Source organism: Brachyistius frenatus, unplaced genomic scaffold (genome assembly GCF_029030835.1).
Source record: "Brachyistius frenatus isolate BFR_SWC_R1_liver_20210118 unplaced genomic scaffold, ASM2903083v1 Contig_106, whole genome shotgun sequence".
Classification (NCBI taxonomy): Eukaryota; Metazoa; Chordata; class Actinopteri; family Embiotocidae; genus Brachyistius; species Brachyistius frenatus.
The window spans coordinates 193,467-218,848 of NW_027210705.1; the positions used below are offsets into that span (position 1 = coordinate 193,467).

Sequence of the window (25,382 nt, forward strand, 5' to 3'; positions counted from 1 at the left end):
ATACCTCATCCAGTTTTCTGTTGTGCTACGGTGAACATTGTACTCCATCATCAATTAATAATATTCAAAAAAAACTTGTATAACTGCAAACACGAATGAATGTTATTTGTACAACTTTATTCCTGAGTCAGCCTCTCCCTACATTAATTAGGGTGGATATTTGCATTATTCCATGTTATTTACAAATAGGCCGTTTTCTGTGCAAGTTTCTCTGCTCAGTCCCTAACATGACCTATTCCACATACTTCTTGGAGGAATCCAAATAGCAAGAAAATAATCTGATATCTTAAATGTGTACGGTGACAGAAACTAGAAAGTAGAAGAAAAAAAATGTTTTAAAGAAAAGAAGAAATAAAGCTTAAGGCGAGAACAATATTTTTCAGTACTAAAAGCCCAAACTTTCTCAGGTGGCTTATGACATCTTGACCATTTGGTAAAAACGAGTTATAAAAAACACTGTGGAGTGAAGTGGAGATAACGCAACACAATATGTCAATAAAATGACCTGATGGTGGCGCTGTAACAATCAACAAATATGCAATTATCTCGAGGCTTGGGCTACAATCAAACTTCTTTCACTATTTGAATGTGTGAATGTATCTGAATCTATTAAATACTCCAATACACTTCTGCTTTAAAAATGTCCACTTTTGTGACTTTTTTGTTCAATTTTCTCTGAAAACCTACTTTGCAAATAAAACTTTTTCAGAATTTTATCACCAACATTTTGACTTTTAGAAGGGTTTTAAGTGTGGACAACAAAAACTCAACAAAAAAAACTCAAACATCAATTTCAAACACTGAAAACGTGCAGGCCGACATGAATTTCAATCTGTTCAAGAAAACTTTGATCATTTTATGTCTTCACTCGAAGAAAAAACGGTTTCTGTGTCAGTCTTTCTTTAATTCTTGAATTATGAATTCTCACTATGAACAGGATAGGGTAGGATTTGAAGTAGCATCGTTACCTGTCTACCTAACCCGCCTACCGGCTAACTCACTGGGAAGCTTGTTTTGGATCATAACTGACTGCAGGTACTGCAGTCAGTTATGATCCAAAACAAACAGTTTCTTCTACCTGGAAGTGAAGTGAATCGTCGTCATAACAAACCTCCATCTGCCTCCACCTGGACTCTGTGTGACGCTATTTCCTGTTCTAGTCTCTGTGCCGCTGACTGTCCTACAGCTGAAGATAGTCCAGAGGACACCGCTACGGAGCAGGACATGAGTCCGAGGCCCGCAGGTACGAGGTGTGACATCATGCACACACACTGATACTCAACCAAAAATCAAACATTTTAAATCAAGCAATACAACCAAATGAAAAACAAAAGCTCAAAAATGGTTTAAACATTCAATGTCATTAAAACTTTAAACGCAAACAGAAATCCAAAATAAACCAAAACCTTTTGCAGCTTTCAGAGAAACAGCATGTAAATGCGAGTGTGTTGAGAATAGTTTGCACATTGTTAGTCAGCTTGATTTGAGTCCGATTTTTTTTGTTATATATATGATGTTAGCTCTGATACAAACATGAATACACTGAATAATCCATTTTAGAAAAATGCATATCATCATTTGTTTAAATATAAAACCCGATTGTCCCAGGAACCTTTGGTTACCAGTGGGCCCATCCGAACACATACAAATTATATCGGGTTTTGCTTGAAGCAGAAAAAAAGGTTGAGGTGGTTATTTGGTGACAATTGGTGCAAGTGTAACAAAGGTGGAAGGGAATGGACAGTCTGAGAGATATGATGTTAAAAAAACACATTGATCAAGAGGATTCTGAAGTAGAGAAGTAGAGCGGTGGGTGGTGATACAGTGAAACCAGAAATACTGCACAAAAGAGGATGTGGAGAGAAATACTCAGGGATGTGGGGGTTTAAAGGGACCTTCGATCGTCACAGATGGCCCACAGTCTTAAATCATGGTGCTGAACTCTTGTCAGCTTTTGGTTTTGAAACTTTGAAATTTCACACATAATTTGTTTTCAAACATTATGTTTCATATTTTAGATTCCACAAATAGCCACTCTTTGCCTTGATGACAGCTTTGTACACAGTTGTAAATATGTTGAGCAGCTTTATGAGGTCATCAACTTGAAAGGTGTCCAGTTAGTAGGTCAACCTTATTAAGTTAACTGGTAGACTCTTCTTAATAAGACCATCAGTTGTGTTGTGTTGATGTAGTGTTAGTATAAAGCAATCAGTTCCATTCAACTACTGTAGTAATTCAGATTTAGGCAAGAACAACTCAGCCCAGTAAAGGTATACAACTTTCCATCATCACTTTAAGACATGAAGGGCAGTTGGTCCCAAAAAGGTCAAGAACTTTTAAAGTTTCTTTAAGTACAGTCACAACAACCATTGCTAAAATTCAAGCTCATATCAATGCTTCCCAGAGTTTCAGCAGCAGACACATGTCAACATCCACTGACAGGAGGAGACTGTGTGAATCAGGACTTCATTCATGATGGAACTGCTGAAGAAGAAGAGAACTGCTCCTCTTCTTCTTTATTCGACCAGCGGAAATCTAGAGTGAGGTCCGATGAGTCTAAATGTGAGATTTCTGGTTCCAGTTGTGTCTTTGTGAGCCTCAGAGAAGGTGAACAGATGGTATCTGCATGTGTGGTGGTGGTGGTGGGAACACTGTGGATCATTTATTCAGAATTCAAGGCAACCCGTAACCATCATTGCTACCACAGAATTCTGCAGCGACACACGACCCGGTTTTAACTTAGTGGGACCAGAATTCGTTTTTCAGCAGGACAATGATCCACAGCACACCTCCAGGGTGTGTGAGTGATGGAGAGCTGCAGGCCTCCACAAACCAACATAAACCCAACTCACATGGTTTGGGAGGAGTTGGACACACGAGTGAAGGAAAAGCAGCCAACGAGTGCTCAGCACACGCAAGAACTCCTTGAAGTGACTGATGGAAAAGCTCCACATGATGACCTCATGAAGCTGGTGAAGAGAATGAAGTGTGCAAAGCTGTTAATAAAGCAAATGGAGGTGACTGGAAGAATCTAAAATCTAAAACATAAGCGATTTATACTGTGTGTCTTTATATTTTTGATGCCTTTAGTTTGGCTCTACAGCCTAGACAATAATAAATGATAATAAAAAAAAACTTGTTATCAATAAAACTGTTTTTTAATTGGTACTGAGACAGTTTATTTTTTGAAGATGTTTAAATTATATGGCAAAATGAAAACAAAAGGAGACGGAAACACAATGCATATGTATTTGGTTTTATTGAAGAAGAGAGATATGAATAGGTGGCCTATTTTAAGGCACCTTCAAAATGTACAACAAAAGCTGAACCATTTATTTATTCAGAATACAAAAATACACATCTCAGTGACTCCAAATTGTAATAAATAGTTAACCATGCACTCTAACCATAAAAAGGCACAGAAAACAGTCACTTAGTAGTCATAAAAATGATCAACTACTTTACCAAAATCATCCAGATAGTAATACAGGTGACAACTGTAACATTATATTCCAAATGTGAAAACACAATAAACATCAAATCATTTAACCTTAGGCAATAAATATGCAAATATTGTCTATACCTACATATATATTCTTCAAAATGAAAACTGTGCCATTGTAAACATAATGTAAACAAATGAAACTCACTTTTCTCCCATCACTTTAATAACCATGTCAAAGACTACGTGTTAACTTGTCTTTTAGAGATCCGTGCATGGGTTTCGTTGGTTGTTGAAAACCAGGCAGTTTGCAGCATTATTTACAGACCACTGGAAACACAGCAAGTGAGGAAGGTGGCAGCTTCCACTTGGTATGGAAAGGGTAAGCATCTCTTGCATGTAGTCTGGGGCCAAAAAAACCTCTAGATTTACAGAACCCGGCAGACAAGTTGGACACAGAAACCATGAACACAGATGAACTGCAACAGAATCTTTTAGAATTGAGTTCAGTGACTGGTGTGATGGAGATTAAATGGATGCAAGGCCAAACTTAATGAGCACTGCAGGAACAAGGCAGCATAGAGCAGTTCTGGGATACGGCTCCGTTTAAAGCACATAACAGAAAGGCGGCAACGACAAAACCGACGCATGTCCAGAGTTTCTGGTTAGCACAAGGCCAGCTCACATTAAACAGTTAAATCTGATCTATTAAATCAATAAAAGGCAGATGAGGCAAAGAGGGAAATGGAAAAGAATGTGATGTTTATAAATTTGACGTGTTTTTTTTTTTTTTATCAGCTATCTTTGGCTGGGAGTTACAGGATAAAAAGAAAAATAATCAGATGCATGACAGGTAAAAAACTCATCTTGGATTGGAATTCGTTTTACAGGCGTGTTAATTCCTGCATGCCATTAAGAAACTTTACAGGACACTGAACTGATTGTCAGCATAAGCAACTGTAAGATTATCCTGTTGAATAATGTGACCCAGGGACTGTCAAGGTGTGAGATGTGATGGATCGCCCCCTGCTGGGATAGTAGGGGCAATGCCTCACTCTACATGATCAGGCCCAGATTCACTCACATTCTGCTACTATTTAGGCTACTTTAAAGAATGCTGAACACATATGCGCTTTGTCAGATTGTAGCACTTAATACCAAGTTAAAAGGGAGTTTTAAACAATAACCGAAGAAATATTCCTCCGAGATGGAAAACATGACAGTCAAATTTGTTGGCAATGGAAAACATAGTTGCTGAAAAGGTACACTATGCCACTGTTGTAGTACATGCACCCAAATGTACAGAAATACATTATGATGCACACTAACACAACAGTAATGTCTGCCCACATTCTTCCCATTAACTGACAAAGTCCTACTTAAATGCATCATCTTGGAAGCACAGAGGAGCAAAACTAGAAACTGGTGAACCCCTGGAAGAAATTTGGAGTTGAGTAAGAAAAAGCAGTCGGCCTATGGGTCTAACTTTTAAAATCCAATCCTCAAACCTTGAGGAGTAGTACATGTACAAAAAAACTCGTCCCCCCCTCCCCACTGAGAAACATCATGTCGGAAAGCTTTAAAGACAGTATCAAAACAAGAGATAAAATATTGCACCATCATTAGAATACAACAGCATTATCATGTACAAGAGATTAGAATCAAATCAACAATACACAATTGTTACGGTGTAATATACACAATCAAATGTGTGAGCTGTTGACAATGCATGCCATGTCAGCAATCTACAAATGCATTAGACTACAACACTTACAAACATTGTTTGCATTCACTGGTATACTGTATATACAGTGCATTTATATATATACAAACTTAGCATCACATATAGAAATATACCCTGTAATGCCAAAGAAACTAACAAATAGAAGTAGTGTTCTATCAACATCTCACTTGTAATTTGAAGAAAGAAAAGCTGCACTGGAACAATGCTATGCAGGCTATGACATATTCCAAACCCATACCTAACTCATTAGTGTTAAATACTGTGTTAAATTGGCAAAAGTTAAAAAGTTGAGGTGAACTGTTACGTCTATGTAATGATATGAGGACTTGCACTTGCATAAGCAAGAAGTAAAAAGTAAAAAGTGCCTTTTAAGTATTCCTTAAAAAAAAAAAAAAAAACTCAGGATTTGTGGTTGGTGTCTGACCAACAATTTTACTTTCTTCCTGACTAATACTAATCTTCTTCCCACTAATCTTCTTCCCACATAAAAAGGAATTAAGAACTAAGACCTACTGGCCGATTAAACAGAGAGTCTGAGCAAAGTCGTCAGATGATCAGGTTTTCTTAGACATTCACTTTGGTACTGATTTTCACATCCACAGAGAACGTGTCAACTTACGGATATTACTTCCATATATTCAGACCTCATCAACAGCTTTTTAAAACTTCTTATGATGTCTACCAATAAAGCACATTTTACACTAAATGACTGAAATTATGGCACTTGACAGAAACCTCTGACACGTCATTATCATGCAAACAAAATAAATTAAAGCAAGAAAAAAAGTTTGATTTAGACCAAAAAGGATGCTTTCAGTAGTAACAAATGGCATCGTAATACTTAAGTCATTTAAAACTTGTTCAAGTGTTATTTTGCGCACAAAAAAATCAAGACACTAATCATGCAATTAAACATATCTAAAGTTGAGCGAGCATAGCATGCGGCAGTATCCTACTGTTTTCAGAGCCCACAGCTTCCAGATTACCACCTCGATGGTGATGTTTATCTCCTCTGTCTCTACTGAAGGTTCTTTCATGCATCTGCAGCTCTGTCATGTGAGGCAGAGATCCAGCAAACAGTTCTGCACTACCAAACTGAACTGAACCCCGCCCTCATGGAAGTCCTAATTTTGCTACTAGTTTGTTATCATCACTCAGATAACAAGTCAGCTGTTGACAGTATGGTTAGTTGCATACCTGGTTATGTGCTATGAATGATTATTAAATTAGAAATGGCTTCTTTTTTTTTTCTTTGAAGATCCATGACTTCCTTACACACTTCCGTCGGCTTTCTCAACTGTCATTTTGGCACCAAAGCACAAACAAACACACAAGATGTATCTTGTTCACAACATCACAAAGGCTTTCTCAGCAGAGGGATAAACATCCAGCTCTCCTGGAATACCTATCTCCTCCTTCACCGCCGACGGTGCTGCCAAACGCTTCCTCTGAGGTCAGGGGAACGTTCGTTTCCCCGCCTCCGGTAGCTTCAGTTAGAGGTCAACCATGGAGGCCCTGGCCAGGTCCTTAGTTCCCTGGAGGATTCTCTTCATATGACCCACTTTCGATATCCCCAGATCCTGAGGACAAACAAAAAGACCAACACATTAAAAACACACACAGACTGGTCTGTTGCATCACAGCCAAACATAAAGGGTGATACGTTTAATGTGACATCAGACGTCTGGAATGAACTGGATCGATGTGAAAACAACTACAATAATCGGTTATAGTGTTCATGAAGTTTTATGAACACATCAACCTGCTCATTTTATAAATCTAGTGAGGTGAATCAGGACAGCGTCTGTCTGTTTATTCAGAACTCCGAATCACAACACTGGTTATTTCATGGTACTTCACACAGTAAAGTCTTTACAACAGAACTTTACAACATTATACAGAGAAACCCAACAATTCAACAATTCCCACGTAATCTAGGAGGAAAAAAGTCCTCTTTGAGGGAGAAAAACCTCCAACACAGGGAAGAAATAACTCCCTTTAACAGGAGAGAAACCTCCGACGGGGCCAAATGAATGAACTCTTTAGCTCTAAAGCGTTTGTTTGTTGGTAGATTACTGGTCCAGGTTCAAATATCTGAACAACAATTGGGCAGATTTCCAATCTGCGGTGATCCTCTCACTGTGTCTCTCGTACAATAGAAGGTTGACATTGGAGTGATTTTACTAACAACTGTTGGACTGGCTGTCTGGAAATTTGGTTCGGGAAGAACTGGAATCACTTTAGAGATCTCTTAGTCTTTATCCAGCACCACCATTTTAATTCAATCCTCATTCCCACGAGCCTCATCTGAACATTGTGTTGATGAGTAAATGTCACTGTGTGCTAAACTAAGACTGCGAACATGTCAAACATGCTTTATTTATATCAGCGTGTTACCACAGTCATTCTGAGCATGTTGTGAGTTTGTATACCTCGAAGCACCACTGTGCCGAAGTAAAACCTCACCAAACTGGAAACAAGCAGCCTTTTTTTCATTTTAGCATTCTTTTTGGAGATGTAAGAACAATGTTTTTCATCTTCTTTTTTAGTCTGTTTTTTGGTCCCCATGATTTCCTGTGATAAATATCTGTCTCTTTAGCAGTTAAATGTTCTATGACCCTACAAAACAAAACGGTAAACCTTGCAGTAAAAGGAATGAGTTACAACCATCTACAGTATGAAGCTAAATAGAGCTGAGGGCAACTGCAGCGTCTCTCGGTTCATCCCTACACGTAACTAAGTGCAACTGTAACGTGCACTTATTGATAACAATGTGATCTATTGTAATAAATATTGCTGGCTTTGGCTGCTTTAATCCTTTTCTGGTGAAAAGGACGTCGCTATCTTTTTTTTTTTTTTTTTTTTGCAACGTGTGAAACAAGTTGCTGTTGTTTTGAATAAATAAAAAAACATCATCCAACTATTCTAAATTTATTTGAATACAACTGAGCACACTATGTGTACATTAATGCACACTTTTACATATCAACCTGGACTTTGGTAAATTTATTGACAAAAAGTAATACTTTCATAATTCATATTTCAATAGGTTCACTTTAATACTTTTTTAGGCATTTTATGCCCTTATTTGATGGTAACAATGTAGACAGATGAGAAATGTGGGTGAAGAGAGCAGGGGATTGACATACATGTTGGCCAGCTCGGAACCAATCTGGAGACTCACTGCTCAGGACATCCGCGCCCATGTCATTTTATAAATCCCAAAAATACATGTTTTCAATCCTCCCATACACTCGTGGAGATAAAAAGAATCGAGTAATTTTTGCTTATGAATATAATTGTCTTGCCATCAGTCATAGTTCTGTGATGTTCATAAGAAGTTATTAGGTATTACATTACATTACATTACATTTCATTTAGCTGACGCTTTTATCCAAAGCGACTTACAATAAGTACATTTCAACCATGAGGGTACAAAACCCAGAACAACAAGAAGTATTAAACGGAGGATTGTAAAACCAAGCAGAAACAGATCCAGAACTATGACTGCATCAAGTGGTGAGAGTAAAAAAACCATAAAAATAATAATTATTATTCATTCCAAAATCTCAGCTAATCCGCGATCAGAATTTGTTGATGTGTTTTATGAGAGTTGACTGACAGTCACCAGGCAACACGAGCAAACAGCCCCACAAAGCCAAATATTAAACCATGACCGGTGCATGGGAATGTCCCAAAGAATGAGGAGGGACCTGAAGGTACACACACACACACACACACACACACACACACACACACACACACACACACACACACACACACACACACACACACACACACACACACACACACACACACATCACTTATTTTCAAAATAAAAACCCCACAGTTCAGTTCAGCGAGCAGTATGCAGAGTAAAATGGAAATCGTCCATGACAATAAAACTGACAGAACTCTCAAACTTTAACAGAAAAGTTCAGATTCTCATATTAAGCAGCTGACTTAAATTAAATAGTATTTTAAGGGCATTAAATAAACTTCGATTTTTCAAGGAACTCTAAACTGTTTGCATCACGGCCTTGTGGCTCTGCATGCAAACGTAGAAACTGTTCATGACATAAATCATGTGACATATACAGAAGTGTGTGGCTGTTGATTGCACTTAGATCAAATACCAGATGATGTCTGTAACGTCCATGTTTTTATGAAGACATTCTGACATGTCAGCAGGAGCTGAAGCTCAGGAGTGAGTGATAATGTTGCTGCGTTCAAATAGGGTGGCGTACACGAGACGAGTCCATATGAACGGCGCCCTCTTGTGGAATTTAAAAAATGGGAAGTCGAAATTGAGCTCAGCACATTCCCGAGACACCTGAACAACAGAGCCGAGCCGAGCCGAGCCATCGTTCCTGTTCTCAGTCACACCGGTGACGGGTCACAATGTCCGCTGTGAAAAAAGACCTCATCGCACTGCATCCTATGTTCTGCTGGCATGTGTTGTTTGTACAATCAAAATGAAGCTGCATTCTTTCTGTGGCTGACTGACTGATATTATTTTATTATGTTTGTATCAAAATGAACAAATACAATGGGTGAAGTGATTTTTGAGGGGTTCATGTGTTTTTTACTTCACAGTTTTGCCACTTTGTGCCACTGACCTGCTTTTGAGGTCAACGCTGGACAATCTGTGCCACAGTTAATCTGGGTACCAAAGAAGCATCTCTCTATTGAAAGACTTTTTCCACTGGTATCATTTTTTATTTATATAGTTATGATAAAATTCCCAGGATTACATCTCTACAATCCTCCAACAGAGGCCGCAGCTTGTTATTGATCTGTTGCTTATTTTCTTGATCAGCTGGTGAATCATTTAGTCTTTAAATGGTAAAAAAAGAAAAGAAAAAAGAAGACCATCACAATTTTAGAGCCGAAGTCATTCAGATCACTTGTTTTACTTGACTAACAGAGCTACAGTGATATTGTATTTATAATCATAGAGAGCTGAGCGACATGGAATATAAATAATATTGCAATATTTTGTATGCTATATTGCTATACCCAATATACAGCTTAATATTTTGAAATCTCCTTTAAAGCCCTTCATAAATGCTTGTTTTAACCCTTTGATGCTCATAATCACACCAGGGTGTTGATTTGAATATTTCTTGCACCATATGTCTATATAGAAACTTTCTTGTTTATAGAGCTATGTGATTTTTGACCAGATACCTTGGTATTGTGATGATAGTGTAGGTGTGGGTGTTGCTGCCTTCACAAAACATTTACACAATGAGATTTTTGATAAATGATCATCAGTACTGTGGATATAATGACAAAGTGGAAAAAGGCAAATAATGGAACAACTATAAGAGTCTGGTAAGTTATGTCATATTACAAATCTAAGATCATATCTCATTACATGAAGCAGATCTTATATGTTCTCAATATACTGACCAGCCTGCACAGAAAACCAACAAATGTTTACTTTTTTTCACCATCTGTGAATATTTATCTTAAAAAGATAAAGAAAAAAAGAAAATTATTAAAATAATCAATTATAACATATTTATCATTATTTCAGCTGTATAAAGTATGGCTAAAATAATTAGTCTATAATACACACACATATATATATATAAAGGTACATTATATATATATAATTTAATGTACTTTTATCCACTGTATTAAAACAGTAAATGAGCACAGCTACTTGGACAAATAAGATGACTGACTCTGATAAACTGTCGTGTGTGTGTGTGTGTGTGTGTGTGTGTGTGTGTGTGTGTGTGTGTGTGTGTGTGTGTGTGTGTGTGTGTGTGTGTGTGTGTGTGTGTGTGTGTGTGTGTGTGTGTGTGTGTGTGTGTGTTTCCTGTTTCCTTGTATGATGCATGTGAGAAAAATCTTTAACAACCAAACTGGTGGACTTTTTATTCCTGGTGGCCAATATTAGCTTTTGTTTTTATCATATATTTCTTGTTGTAAAAGGAAATCTGAGGATGTGTTCATGTTAAAAACATTTAAACCGTGTCGCCATTTCCATGTTTATACATAATATACAGTCTGTGGTTATTTGAATTAGAAATCCAGTTTGACTCAGTCTCATTTATGTTCCATAACAATGTTGGTGTTTTCATTGTTTCGTTTGACAGCATTTCGGATGCTTTCCCACTGGTTATGTAATGTGAAACTGTAAAGGATTTGCCTTAATATGAACACTCCTGAACTGGGTCAGGACTGTGAGACAGTGTTATTGTCTGTGGCGATACAATCCCCCACAGATATACGAGAAGAGCATGTCATACATGTCACATGAACTTGTTTTACTAGGAGAGTTTATTGTTCAGCTCTTTGCAGGCCGTATGGGTGTTGCTGCACCCACATACGGTAAACTCCTGCACTATGAGAAGGAAGGACTCCCACAAGACTCTCACAGATCAGAACAGTTTATGAACATTTGAACAGATTCCCACAATCTGAGCTGAGACAGTTTCAACTCACTGCCTGACTGACTTTGTTCGGTTTAGCCCCTCCCTGCTCTGTAGGCTTCCCCCTCTTCAGCAGATACAGTGTTAGTGGGTTACAGCGACTTTTCTTCACCAAGCAACGACAGTAAAAGCCAAGCAGAGCAATGCAGCGCAGTGCGAGAGAGGCGGCAAACCAGAGAGACGTCTGACAGGTTAAAGAGGCGGAGACACAGCAAACCAAGAGGACACACAGAGAAAGAGTTGATTGACGATTGGAGGAGAGGGTTTACACAGACTCACTGAGGTGTGTTAACAGGTGTGTGTGTGTGTGTGTGTGTGTGTGTGTGTGTGTGTGTGTGTGTGTGTGTGTGTGTGTGTGTGTGTGTGTGTGTGTGTGTGTGTGTGTGTGTGTGTGTGTGTACCTTCAGGTCCCTCCTCTCCAGGTGCAGCAGCTCCGAGCCTCGGATGTCGTGTCGGATGAAGGTGTCTCTGTACTCCCCCAGACTCAGCTGTTCCAGCCAGACTCCCACCTCCTCTGTACCCCACCTCTCCACTACACACACACACACACACACACACACACACACACACACACACACACACACACACACACACACACACACACACACACACACACACACACACACACAGCAGAGCAGAGAGAGGCTCAGAGCACCTCACAGGTATGCACACACTGCCACAAACTGTCACGCTCCCACTTCGCTTAACCACTTGAATCATTCATGCATGTTCTCTCTAACACAGCACACAGATGTGAGTATGTCATCACACACACACACACACACACACACACACGCACACACACACGCACGCACGCACACACACACACACACACACACACACACACACACACACACACACACACACAAATGGGTACAAATTGTGGTAAATCATTGACAGAGAAGATGAGAGTGGAAAAGGCAGGGAGAGCACGAGAGAGAGCAGTGGCAGCAGCTGGCGGAGGAGGAAGGAGTATGAAGAGGCCAAAGGCCGGTCAGAACAAGGCAGAGGCCGATGTCGTTCAGGGGAGGCTGGGGTCATGCATGTCATCCAGCATTGTCAGAACACACAGAAAAAAGTAGGAGGTAGAGGGAGGCGGAAGCCTGGCGATCTGCAGGAAATAACTAATCAGGAACCAGCCCACAATGAGAGGAAGGGCCTCCACTTTCTAATAGTCCTGTCATGTATAGAACATACACCCACGAAGAACACAGCAACATCAAATCAAATGATACTGTTTGATCTTTTAGAAATCTGATATTGATTTCCACTTGATTTTGTTTTTGTTTTTTTGTCGTTGCACTTTGATTTCTGGCTGGTTTGAGTTCGTACGAAACATTTGATCGCTGCGGGCTTTACATCGGCGCTCAGACTTGTTCTTCTCCTGACGTTGTGTCCTCTGAAGACATGTTGACAGCTGGATGAGAGCATGAATGGAGGGCAGGGGGTGCAAGTTGATGGTTAGGGTCAGACTGTGGGATGTAACACGTCAAACACACACCCATTCTTTGTGTTTCTACCACAGGGATCACAGCACAGGAACACCTTTATATATATACTGTATATATATATATATATATATATCTATACACATGAGGGTAGTGAAGGGCTTGGTGGAAGGTGACCATCGTGACTCTGGACAGAACCAGGTTTGTTTTGTTTGTGTGTAAAGTTCAAAATACGTGTTCAGTACACGATCTGATATCACTGAATGAAAGAAAAGACGACAGCACTTCCAGCTAATCATCATGTTTGCCACTGGACAATGTTTTTTTTTTATAATATGAGTGATGTATTCGACCATAAGAAATGATTCATATAGCGGCTAAGCTAAAGGAAGCAAAACATCCTCTACTATACGAGAGGCTACTATGCTATTTCAAATTAAATCAAAATCTGACTTAGCTTCATGTGTTCAATTACTTTCTTTAATGTGACCCGCAATTCCCTTGAAAATAAAAGGTGGTAACAATTACATAGCATAAACAAAATGTGAGGCAAACAGAGCAGGTACTGTTGAAATCCCCATGGCAGACGGGACGGACTCTGATCCCCCATCCTGAGCAGATTCAAGCAGTGTGTCTGTCCACTCTGCGCAGCACTGAGGGAAAAGTGGACACAGTCCTACCTGACTGAGGGCTCGTCTTCTTGGCGGCCTTCTCCTTCTTGAACTTGGGCACTATGCGAAACATGCTGCTGCGACTGTTCCTCTTGCCGTAACCCAGAGAGGGGTCCTGGTACATAAGCACAGTCAACCTATAGCCTTTCATTTAGCTACTCAACTCCCCTGTTACCTGGAGCCATGCTACACTAAGCACAAACAGTACAGTGGCAAGAAAGAGGAAGTGAACACTGGAATTAGTTGGTTTTCTGCCTTAATTTGGTCATAAAACTTGTGCTGATCTTCCTCCAAGTTACTGAACAGATTAATATATTGAGCTTAAACACAATTTTGTGTATCTTTCATGAATGTATGGAAAATACCTGTTAAAAGTTGCCAGAGCTGGTGGATAGTGTATGTGAACTTTTGGATTTAATAACTGACCGAACCTCCTTTGGCAGCAATAACCTCAAATGGAAATTTCCCGCGGCTGCAGATCAAACCTGCGCTGCGTTCAGGAGCCATTCTTGCTCACAGAGCTGCTTCAGCTCATTCTGCAGCATCTCTGTTGGGTGAAGTCAGATTTTCTTTTCCTGAAGTCAGTTGGTAGTGTGTTTACTTCCACGTTTCGGATCATTGTTCTGCTTCTCACCCAACTTCGACTGAGCTTCAGCCGGACAAGCACTCGGACATTCTCCTCGAAGATACCTGATGTGGCGCTCTGCAGGTCCAGAGGCAGCAAACGTGCCCTGAATCATGATGCTACCTCCACCCTGCTTGCCCTTAGCCCAACATTTTCCGTGTTCTGCCTTTACAAATGATTTGAATATGGTAAACCCATGACAAAGATGTGAATCAGCTGCAATGACTCCATTAAGCCTCAGGCTGCTACTCTGGGCTTCCTTTTTGCTTTATTCTGCATTATGCTTTGAGAGTCATCTCAGCTGGACGCCTTCGTCAAAGGAGAGCAGCCACATAATCAAATTTTGCCTCCCTATGGACTGATAAATATCTCAAATCTTTGATAAGACTTTGTGACTCAGCTTTATTGAAATCAACTATTCTTGATTGTGGGTCTTCTGAGATTTATTTTGTGCAAAAGCAGATGCTTCATGTAGATAAACTCAAAGTATTTAAATACCAAGTCTTTAAATACTTCTAGCCCACTCTACCAATCTTGTTTCATTGATTGGACTCCATTAGTTTAGATGTTCAAATACGTTTTCCAACCACAGTGATTTGTGTGTAACTCATAATTGTAACTTCGATGGAGATCGGACCACGTTTTAAGGCAGGTTTACACAGAAATCCAGATCATTTCAAAGGATTCTCGTATTTTCCATGCCACTGTATACAGTATACTGTGTGTGCAGATAGATTTATGTGATGAGTTGCAGAAGTAAAACAGAATGTTGCTCGTGTCATCCAGCGTCATCTAATTTACACCATGTGGCGTGTGCATACGAGTGTTGGTGTTAGCTGAGGCTGCTTACCTCCTCATCATTGGGCTGCAGGATGTGGTAGAGCCAAGGGATTTCTCCCAGTTTGCCCAGCTCCAACTCAGCGCTCTGCAGAGCACTGGACAGCTGCTCCTCCTCTGGCGGGTCGAGTTGCTGCAAGGGGGAGAAAACAAGTCAAGGTCAACTCAAAGCAACATACTGTGAATATTTACGGAAGTGAGAACCCAAATTATAGTAAAATAAAATTAGAACATTTCAGCTGTACTATGACTGAAACACAAACAATACAGAAAAAAATCATTACTAAAATGACATATTTCAGCCATAGTAACTCACCAGGGAGACTCGGCCCAAAAGAAGAGACTCTGTCTCATTGTAGAGCGCCTTGACAGTGCTGGCCACCTCTATAGCTGTGTTCCTAGTCAGGTTCTGGAGAAGAGACACGACAGTGAGTCAGTATAACGTCACCTATGGAACAACAAACACACTAACAGCGCACACGCACACTTTCTGTAACAACTCCGGAAGCAGTTTTAATAGCTGAGCTTCAGGTTCAGATGTGTTCTGGTCCTTTCAGGGGTTCAGTCTAGAGCAGGGGTGTCAAACATACGGCCCGTGGGCCGGATCCGGCCCGCCAGGGGGACCAGCTCGGCCCGCCGGATGACTTTGCTAAGTGTGAAAATTACAGAAAGACATAAATTGCATTTCTATGAGAATATGGAGGTTTATGAGTACAAACGTTTTGTAATTGTTTTTTAATCGATCCAGTAATTGCTTCAAAAACAGCGTAAATGCGACGTCTGCTCCGGAGGCAGAAGCGCTCGGTGCCACAGGCAGCAGCGCTCGCTGCTCGTTTTGTGAAACGAGCGTGTCAAACGCGTCACAAAGCGAGGGAATCTGCAGAAGAGAGCCCGGGCAGAGAAACAGTGGGCTGATGTCTGAGTTTTTGGTCTTTATGTTTCTAGTTTATTGTAGAAAGACCTTAAAATAGGGTTTATCATCCAAAAACCTTCACCAATGATTTAAACATAGAGAAATATTGTCGTTATTATGCTATGATTTTACTTACATGGTGTGGCCCCTTAACTAAAATGAGTTTGACACCCCTGGTCTAGAGCATCATATGAACAGATCAATGTACACCAAAACTTTCATCAAAACCAGCTAAACTGACTGGGTGTGATGAGCCAGACGATGAGCTGCAGAATAACACAATAACACACATGGCTTGTTTTATGAAGTTAGTTTTCAGATTTTCTTTCGTCAAGGATCAAATCAAAATATGGTGAAAGACTTTTACATATAACTGAACATCTGTTACATTTAATCTCTCTTAACACAATGCTGATCAAACATAAATTCTGTATGATCTGTATGTGGAGTTGCTCTTTGCACTATGGGAAGAACAAGCCGAGACTTGTGCCCACCGAGCCAGCTGACTTCTGGTTTAGCTCTTTGTGTACTTGAATGGGGATCAAATAACTCAATCATGTGGCTCTTCTAGACTTTCCAAATGTTATCAGACTGAATTGTTCACTCTGATTGTTGTTCAAATTGTGGGGTTGTGACGTTTTTTTTTTTTTTTTTTTTTTTTAATTAGCCACAATTTATCTACTGTTTTACAGCTGCACCAGTTCATATGGAACAGCTTATGATGTATGTAAGCACATGCTAACAGTCTTTTTGACAATCCTCTCACTGGCAGAAACGGGAGACTAAAGTTCTGCACTGCAGGTTTAAATAATTTCATTTTCACTAACTGTTACGTTTTTAAAAAACTTTCTGTCACTTTGGTTGTAAATTTGTAAGAACACATCTTAAACGATTTGCCTGTTACATGGTGCATCATGCATCAAATATTGATTTTTAAATATTCAAATATCTTAAGCAGAAGAAATCCACCAATAAACGGAAACTAATGTTCATGATCATCAACCTCAGATGAACATCGAGGCCAACATGTTTGTCTTCGACCTTGGCTATAGTGACCTCTAGTGGCTAATAAGTCATTCTTGCTTTACCGGTTTCAACAAAGGTTCAAACTAAAGCTGTTATTAACACTGCTATCAATTTTAAGTAGACTTGTTCCAGACTGTTTGTTGAAACTCATCTTAAACTCTACAACGCAGCTAAGCAGATGGCGGCGCCCCTACAGGCCAACCTGGAGCCCCTGTATGTTGTGTGATTCGTGTTGACAGCTTACCTCGGGGAACTTCGGGTGTGTTTTGTTGATGGCGTGAGACGCGGCGTTAACAGCATGAGCCAGCTCCTGCTCTAAAAGCCCGTTGGTCTTCGCAGCTTCACATATCCTGTGATCAGACAGAGCAGAGTCAGTGGGCAGGACTCGGGTTAAAAACACGACATCTGGAAAGCCTGTGGACCACAGACAGAGACCTGCTCCTGACGGTACATGTTTACCTCGTGATGAGCTCCTCTGCAGCTCGGGCGCACATCTGCACCAGGGAGGCCTCCTCCTCTGTAGCCAGATCAACAGACTGCTGAGGGTAGAGGTGAGGCCTCAAAGGAGGCTTATCGTACTTCAACTTGTCCTCCCACGACTTCAGTGTGTTCTCAAACGCCTGCAAGGAAAATCAGAGGAGATGAAAGGTAAGTATCTATCATAATACATCATATATTCTTCTTGTTGTAATGGGCTGTTAATCTATTCTCCAAACTTTCCAGATACAAGCTGCTTTACCGTGACCCTCCCCCCTTCCTCACCCGGTCTCTGGTGAGCATCTGCGCCCTGTTCTTGTGCTGGATCTTGATGACTCCGGGCGGTTGGATCCAGGCCTCACCGTCCACCTGGATAGGAACGCCCTCATCGCCCAGGATGGTAATCTTTACCGTTCGACACTGATTCAGGCAGAGGCTCAGATTAGACAGACACGTTCTGAGAGGTATTTTCACCTCATATTGTTTCTGGTGCGTCGTGTCACCTGTGCGATGCGGTGGTGTTGCAGTTTGATGACTCGGGACACAGCCATCTGCATACTCCCAAACACAGCCACCACTTCCAGGATCTTATCATCAAATGAGGGGGCACAGAAGATCTGCACAACACAATAATGGCATTTATGCACTGCTGCATCAATACGTACGATCATATGAATCTCTATTAAAAGATCATGCTGATGCTATTCTATATTTTGACACCCAACAATACGTCCATGTGTCTGAGGTTCGAATGTATTGCATTCCATGAATTTGATATGTTAAAAAATTTAACCGAAATTGGTCAATTTCTGTAAAGAAGTTCATGCATATTCGGCAACAAGATCTTAACCATTCAAATTTTATTTTTTTTAATCTAATCATATAGTAGCACTATTTAGCTTTTATTAAACAGTACATACACATTTCATAGATGGTCTATAACACACTATAATACAGTCGTAACTACAGTAGTAAGTATATATAAACTTAGTAGTAAATTTATAGAAGTGAATGTATTTAAGTGCACGTCTATGAGTGTATAAACATGAACGCTGCTGCATAATAAAAATATATTAGAATTATGAATAGAGTGAATACATCCTCTAAGTGATATGACAGTAGGAAAAGCGCACAATTCTAAAAAACAAACTACAACAAATTATACTTTATGTGCATTCAATTCGCTGGGAATTTAGTGTTATATGAAATGGGAAGAAATTTAAGCTCGATGCGACCACTCTCTTGTCCAGTGTCTTACACTGTCAGTTCAATTCAGTCCAGTACTGATACTTGTCATCTTGTGATATGACTGTCCAGCAGACGTGTTTGATGCTTGCTTGTTGTACAGCAGCAAAGATATTGTTTGTCATTAAGGTGGTAATAAATCAGTGGGCTCAGAGTCTGTTAGATGTTTTAGCTGCATGGAATATTCATCAGCCAAATGATATGATACCAGTAGAGACACCACGACGGTTATTATGGTCCATGACCACCTTTTCAGCAGCTCTTCTTGTTTGATGTGAAATTTCTTCTTTTTGACAAGCGGTGGGAAAAAAGAGTGGGAAGGGGCACGAAAATAAATATACCAAAATTTGGTTTAGTGTTGTTACGCTGGATATGGATCTATATGTATGTGTGCACACAATGTACACTGTTTATTTAAATTCTATATCCAGATATGTGTGTGTACAATGTACATATGTAAATGTATATCACTATGTACAACATTGGTACATATGGGAATGAGGTAAACATGCTCGTTTCTATATCATTTTCCTTAAAAAACAAAGAAAACTGTAAATATATCGTATTTCTGCTGACAGCGATATTATAGTGTGGTCTAAACCATTTATGAAATGCTTAATATTAGTATATATTATGCTAAATAAAGTGGCTTACAGTGCTACACATTTTATCAATGTAGAAGTTATAATATTGGTAAAATAATTGATACTTAAATAGATATGGATACCTTATCCTTGAATGTAACGGTGACAGGGAGGATTTGTGGACCTACATCTTTGTCGCTCTTGTAAATTTTTTGACAAAGACGCTGACATTTTGCCCTGTCAGCTCAGTTTAGCTCGAGCCTGAATGAGAAATGAGCCGTTTCTGAAAGAAGACGCTCCCAACAAGTCGGATATTGATCTCTGGCAGCAAACTGTGCGTGAAAAGGTCAAAGCGATGAGGAGTGAGCCCAAGTGGGAGGGAGGCTCAGCATAAAAATAAAACAAACTGCTGGATAGCCAACAGATTCTCTGAGCTGACTCTCAGTTGTCTTGTCGGGCACCAGCCACTAGGTGGAAACATTTAGAAGGAGGTCACCTAATGTGGGAAGGTGTTGATCTGTGACACAAGCAGTATTGCTCATTTTATCATCAGGTTTTGGTATCAGTTGTGTGAGTAACGATATATTTATGTTTCAGAGTGAAGCCACAGATCAGCCAGCAGGTGTCAAAGTGTAACATCTATTGAACTGTGATCTTAATGTGCGTGGTTGTATATGCACTGTGTGTAAGCAGATGATGTCTAAGTTTATCTGAATGCCTTCTCCCCGTTTCTGTTTCCTTCTCTCCACAGCACAACAGTTATATAACAGAAGATGTACATACTGGATGTGTGTGTCCAAGAGTAACCTCCGCAAGGCTCACTAAGGGGGATGTGTGTGTGTGTGTGTGTGTGTGTGTGTGTGTGTGTGTGTGTGTGTGTGTGTGTGTGTGTGTGTGTGTGTGTGTGTGTGTGTGTGTGTGTGTGTGCAAACTGACACTGTAATCCCTCTACGCCGATGTGCTCTGAGCCTTAAACAAACACCCACCCCCCCCTGTGCACCTCCAGGCTATAAGGGTCATGTCAAACCAGGATCCAAAGTGTTGTTCATTACACAACAGGGACAGACAGAAACAGAGAGAGGAGGAAAAAAAACCTTCTCTCCAAAGGTGATCTGGGTTGCCCACGAAAGGCAGGCCAGGCAGGATGGAACATTACACAGAGGGTGGTTTTAATGTGAACATCTAATGGGCTGTGAATGTACTCACATCATCCTCCTTGGTGCCGCCCCAGAAGTTGGTGCCGCCTGCGTAGCTAGGAATGTTTAACACGGCGATCCCCTGGAGGCTGGGCAGCGGGATGTACTGGCCGTCACACTGGAAAAAGACAAGGAATAACCACGCAGAGCTCAGCTGGAGCAGTAAAGTAAAGGAGCAGGGAGTAGGGAAGGTGTGTGTGTGTGTGTGTGTGTGTGTGTGTGTGTGTGTGTGTGTGTGTGTGTGTGTGTGTGTGTGTGTGTGTGTGTGTGTGTGTGTGTGTGTGTGTGTGTGTGTGTGTCTAAAGGAGAAACCCAGGGAGCCTCTGGGTTTAATTGACATCAAAGTCATTGAATTTTACCACCTTTTGCAACTTTTTTGAATTAGCTTTTGAAATAATTTCACAGCAAAAAGTATGAAGTAGTATGTGGAGGACCATGCTTCATCTTACTTCTGCAACACTTGAGCTTAAATCGTGGTTTAGGAGTTTTAAGTGTCTCGAGAAGAGGCGAGTCACATCCACATCTAGATCACTCCCGCACAGGTAGCCCGTTGATCCTGTTTACAGTTACCAACAACTCATTCCCGGATAGTTTTTCTTGTCCGGATTCATAATGTAGCAGTTGATATTTACATTTCTTTTTTTGATTATAAAGCAGGTCTATGTGCCAAATAAATACTATGAAAGTGTCAAAACATTCAGTCCACAGAGAAATTCACACAGTCCTGTATTCAGCCACTGGACGAGCTGTTTGCACCTCCCTAAGTTTGTGATGTCAGAAACTCCCAACCGTGTCATATGTACCCGCTCAGCACGGCCCACTGTCCAACCTTTTATGGAGGAGAAAACACTGAGCCGTCATTTAGTCAAGGCACTAGCAAGCTACAAGGCTGAAGAAAACCTGTGGTAGGGCAGAAAATAGTCAGCCAATCAGAAGAGAGGGTCACTGATCTCAATGAGGCTTAACACACAGACACAAAACAACCTGTTGTTGGTAGAGCTGCAGAGAGAAGCTTCAGTGGGGAGATGTACAAATATATTGAGATGGTTTTTGGTAATTAAAACCATAAAAATATTTTCTTGTGGATATCAAGACTGCAAGTAAAACACCAGTGTAAAGTATGGGACTTTTAAGTGTCAGTGAAATCTGAGTGGACAAAATGCAGAGTTTAAAGAGTTTTAAAGTCTCACCTCTAGCTGGACTTTCTGCTCCAGGTTCTTGTAGGTTCTTTGCAGAAGCTCCTTCGTGCCCAAAACACCATACCACATCATGTTCTTGGTACGACTCCTGTGTAAAGAAGGCACAGACGCTGAGATCGACAGTGTGCAGGAAAAGGACTGTTGTGTCATTAACTGAAACAACATAAATACAGTATGTTGCTTTTTTAGCTCAGGCTGCAAACGTGTCTCACCTGCATTTCTCTGGATGCTCCTCTCGCTTGTTGTTGAATTCCAGCGAGATCTTGGCATCCAGGCCGATGCCAAAGTAGTTGTTCATGACACACTTCTCCATGTAGCCCTCTCTGGGTGGAGGAGCAACCGCACACACAGACACACAATCAATGAGTTTGTACACAGAGACATCGAGGAGAAACAGAGATGTCGGTATAGATTTAAACGTGAACGGATGGAGAGAGAGTGAGATGAAGAAACGCAGTAGAACCTGACAAACAAACAGCAGCACAGTGACAAAGATGGAAGGAGGCAATAAAGGAGAAACGTCTCTCACAGCGAGTCGAGGTCGGGGTCGATGAAGGGTGTGGCACCAAAGGGGTCGATGTTAGCCAGCAGCATCTTGCTAATGATGGAGCTGCCTGCGATGGAGGCAGCCAGACCTGCTCGCAAGCCTGCACACACACACACACACACACACACACACACACACACACACACACACACACACACACACACACACACACACACACACACACACACACACAGTACACATCTGTCACACAACGCTGAGCTGCAGTATGAGGAGGACTCACTCCTTGTTGATTTAATGTGATAAGTTCAGTGTCTGTGTCTGTGTGTGTGTGTGTGTGTGTGTGTGTGTGTGTGTGTGTGTGTGTGTGTGTGTGTGTGTGTGTGTGTGTGTGTGTGTGTGTGTGTGTGTGTGTGTGTGTGTGTGTGTGTGTGTGTTTACCGGGGCAGATGATGCGTGTGTTGAGTACGGGGAGGTTCTCCTTGCTGGTGGTGAAGGGGGTGATGGTGAAGGAGCCATAGGACTGGGTGCTGCGGCTCACCCTCCTCTCCGTTGGGGAACAGGGACTCTTGGCAGCTGGATACACACAGAAAGAAGACTTCACGTTAGAAAGACAACACATGGCTATAAATAAGGCCCTGTGAACACATGGCATTAAAACACGTGATCAAAAAGTGACAGCTCTAAGTACAGATGCGAATGCACCCGAGAAGCATTCAGGACACTTATGTGGCTGCACGTGGCTCCACTCTTTCAGCAGTGTGAACCCGAACGTGTCCTGGACCACACCGCAGGAGCACCTGCTCACCTCACATCCACAGAAATAATGTCCAATAGAAAAAACCACCGTGATTCTACTGAGCGCTGCTGAACTGTTCAGAGTCAGGAGAGATTTACTGCAGGAACACAAGCCAACTAACTGATGCTTGTCTCACCAAAGCCCTCTATGGGGCCAGTTTTCTTCAGCTTATCTGTTTTTTTCCAAACACAATTTATGTATTTTTTTTTTTTAATCCACACTATTTTGACATGTAATGATCATGATCACTTTGAAGGATTTGGGGGTTACGTTTTATCAAAGCAGCCGTTTCAAGCAGAATTTGTCAGCAACTTGTCTCGTGTTGACATCATGTAATTCCTCTGTGAGGAAACAGATACATGCGGGACTGACTGACATTTATATTATATTTAACAGTCCTTCCAGTTCAGATTCTCTTGGTGCTCAGTGTGTTTGCAGGTCATGGAGGAGTAAGGAGCCAAGAAGAGGAAACAAGGAGAGGAGACAGAGCCGAGGGTTTGAGTGATACCTCCTTGTCTTCCAAGGGCTGGAAAATGTGTGGAAGGAAGGAAGCGGCTCCGTGATAAACAGGAAGAACTTCTGCCCCTAAGACAATAACACATCCTGTAGATGATCCACGCACACGCACACAGACACACACAATATATTTAACCTGCGTGCGCATCCAGACGCAAAGCTGCACACATTCAGATATATATAGACAGCCACACACAGACTCTATAGTGAGCAGTTACAACGGGTATGTTCATGTACTATTAAAGAAGCTCTCTGCTGCTGCAGACTGTTGTAGAGACAGAAGATCGGCAGATAAACAGCTTAGTTGGGTGAAAGAGGTGGAATATCACAGGGGAGAAGAGCTTCTTTCCACTTTTAGCACTAATCCCTGAGTTTATTTATGACAGGAAACATGATTTGCGTCAGCAGCACTTTTTTCCATGACCATGCGTCAGGCTCTCTGCGGTGCAGGGAAGCGCATCACCCACAAGGTGGCATCATTTAAATCTTCTGTCCAGTAAACTCCAAAACTTTTTGAGAATAAGTTTGGCTTTTGCATCTTCGTCCATCCTCAAGTTTTCTTATATTACAGGAACAGCAATGTTTCCTCTCTCAGTAGGGAGAGGAGAGACCTCTTTATAAACTAAATTCTATGGAGATATTTTCTCCAATTAGGCCTCAACCACTAATTAAAGTAAATATCTTTTGGGCGTCGTCCCTGAGAATACGGCCAGCTGGCAAAGTGGAAGACTTGGATGCTGAACAAGCGAGACTGGGCAGGTAAAGTGTTTTGGAAATGTCCCAGGATGGAAATGTATCAGGGCCAAGCAGGTAAAAGGTTTGAAAGCAGGTCGCACGCAGATTTGAAACGAGAACAGCCCAAACGGGTTTGAGATATGAATCCCCGGCAGAAACACTCACACGACACCGCTTCCAGTTCCTTGGTGTCCTCATCTTTCTCACTGTCTCTGTTCTCCTCCTCGCTGTCCTTCCTGAACTCCAGAGGGGACGGAAGCTCCGTGTCATCTGTGTTGGTGTTCTGCTCATCAACCACTGGACAGAGAAAACACAGGAGGGATAATACAAGAAGGTGTAAAGGACTAAATTAATTCTTTCTGTGTTAATCTCCATAAACTGTGACGAATGAAACAATGATGATACTTCCGTTGATCATTATAAGACATTAATTTGTGCATGAATTAAAAGCATTCATTTCTGAAACTTCAAAACAATATTTCAAAAATGTATTTTACCCTGAAATGGTGGTTAATTCATATTTGGGAACACTTTATTTATCAAGGATTCAGGATATCAGTATTACTACCACATAAATGATCAGGAAGTAACATGAGTTTAAAGTCTTTCATTCATCATCTCATGCATGAACAACACATTAATTAAAGCATTAACTAAGTTGAGTATATCATATTAACATTATCATTTATTAAGCATGTTCATGATGAATTCTTTGCAAAAAGGTTTGGACCTCTGAACCAAACTGTGCAGCACAGATCACATTTAAATCATCACTAACGAAGCATTAGTCACTCATGAGTTCATCACGTTTGTGACCCCTGAAGTGAAGTGGTGAACATTTGAGCTTTACTATCCAATGTGGGTAAAACTGCAGTTGGTGCTTTATTGATTAATGTGAGACGAAATGTTCTGCAGTTATTATGACGTCTGAGTTATGTTCATGTTTGTTTATGTTTGTGTCTTGTTGTAACCTG

General features: G+C 40.9%; 1 protein-coding gene across 11 annotated transcripts in view; it reads right to left on the minus strand.

The window, feature by feature from the left end:
• Positions 1–3,240: 3,240 nt before the first annotated feature.
• dgkh (diacylglycerol kinase, eta) overlaps positions 3,241–25,382 on the minus strand; it is a 65,254-nt gene continuing 43,112 nt past the window's right edge. For 5 of the 11 annotated variants that reach the window (XM_069712120.1, XM_069712118.1, XM_069712117.1 and 2 more), the window contains 15 exons: positions 24,574–24,705; positions 22,800–22,934; positions 22,383–22,500; positions 22,066–22,176; positions 21,845–21,941; positions 20,665–20,772; positions 18,133–18,246; positions 17,915–18,049; positions 17,612–17,772; positions 17,397–17,502; positions 15,530–15,622; positions 15,227–15,346; positions 13,761–13,866; positions 12,034–12,164; positions 3,241–6,766 (listed from right to left, as the gene is read on the minus strand). In XM_069712120.1, the coding sequence (XP_069568221.1) occupies positions 6,680–6,766; positions 12,034–12,164; positions 13,761–13,866; positions 15,227–15,346; positions 15,530–15,622; positions 17,397–17,502; positions 17,612–17,772; positions 17,915–18,049; positions 18,133–18,246; positions 20,665–20,772; positions 21,845–21,941; positions 22,066–22,176; positions 22,383–22,500; positions 22,800–22,934; positions 24,574–24,705 (1,754 nt within the window). In that variant the 3' untranslated portion in view covers positions 3,241–6,679. Of the gene's footprint in view, positions 6,767–12,033; positions 12,165–12,206; positions 12,368–13,760; positions 13,889–15,226; positions 15,347–15,529; positions 15,623–17,396; positions 17,503–17,611; positions 17,773–17,914; positions 18,050–18,132; positions 18,247–20,664; positions 20,773–21,844; positions 21,942–22,065; positions 22,177–22,382; positions 22,501–22,799; positions 22,935–24,573; positions 24,706–25,382 lie in introns of those variants that run through there. The other 6 variants (XM_069712121.1, XM_069712128.1, XM_069712119.1 and 3 more) reach the window with 5 other exon arrangements.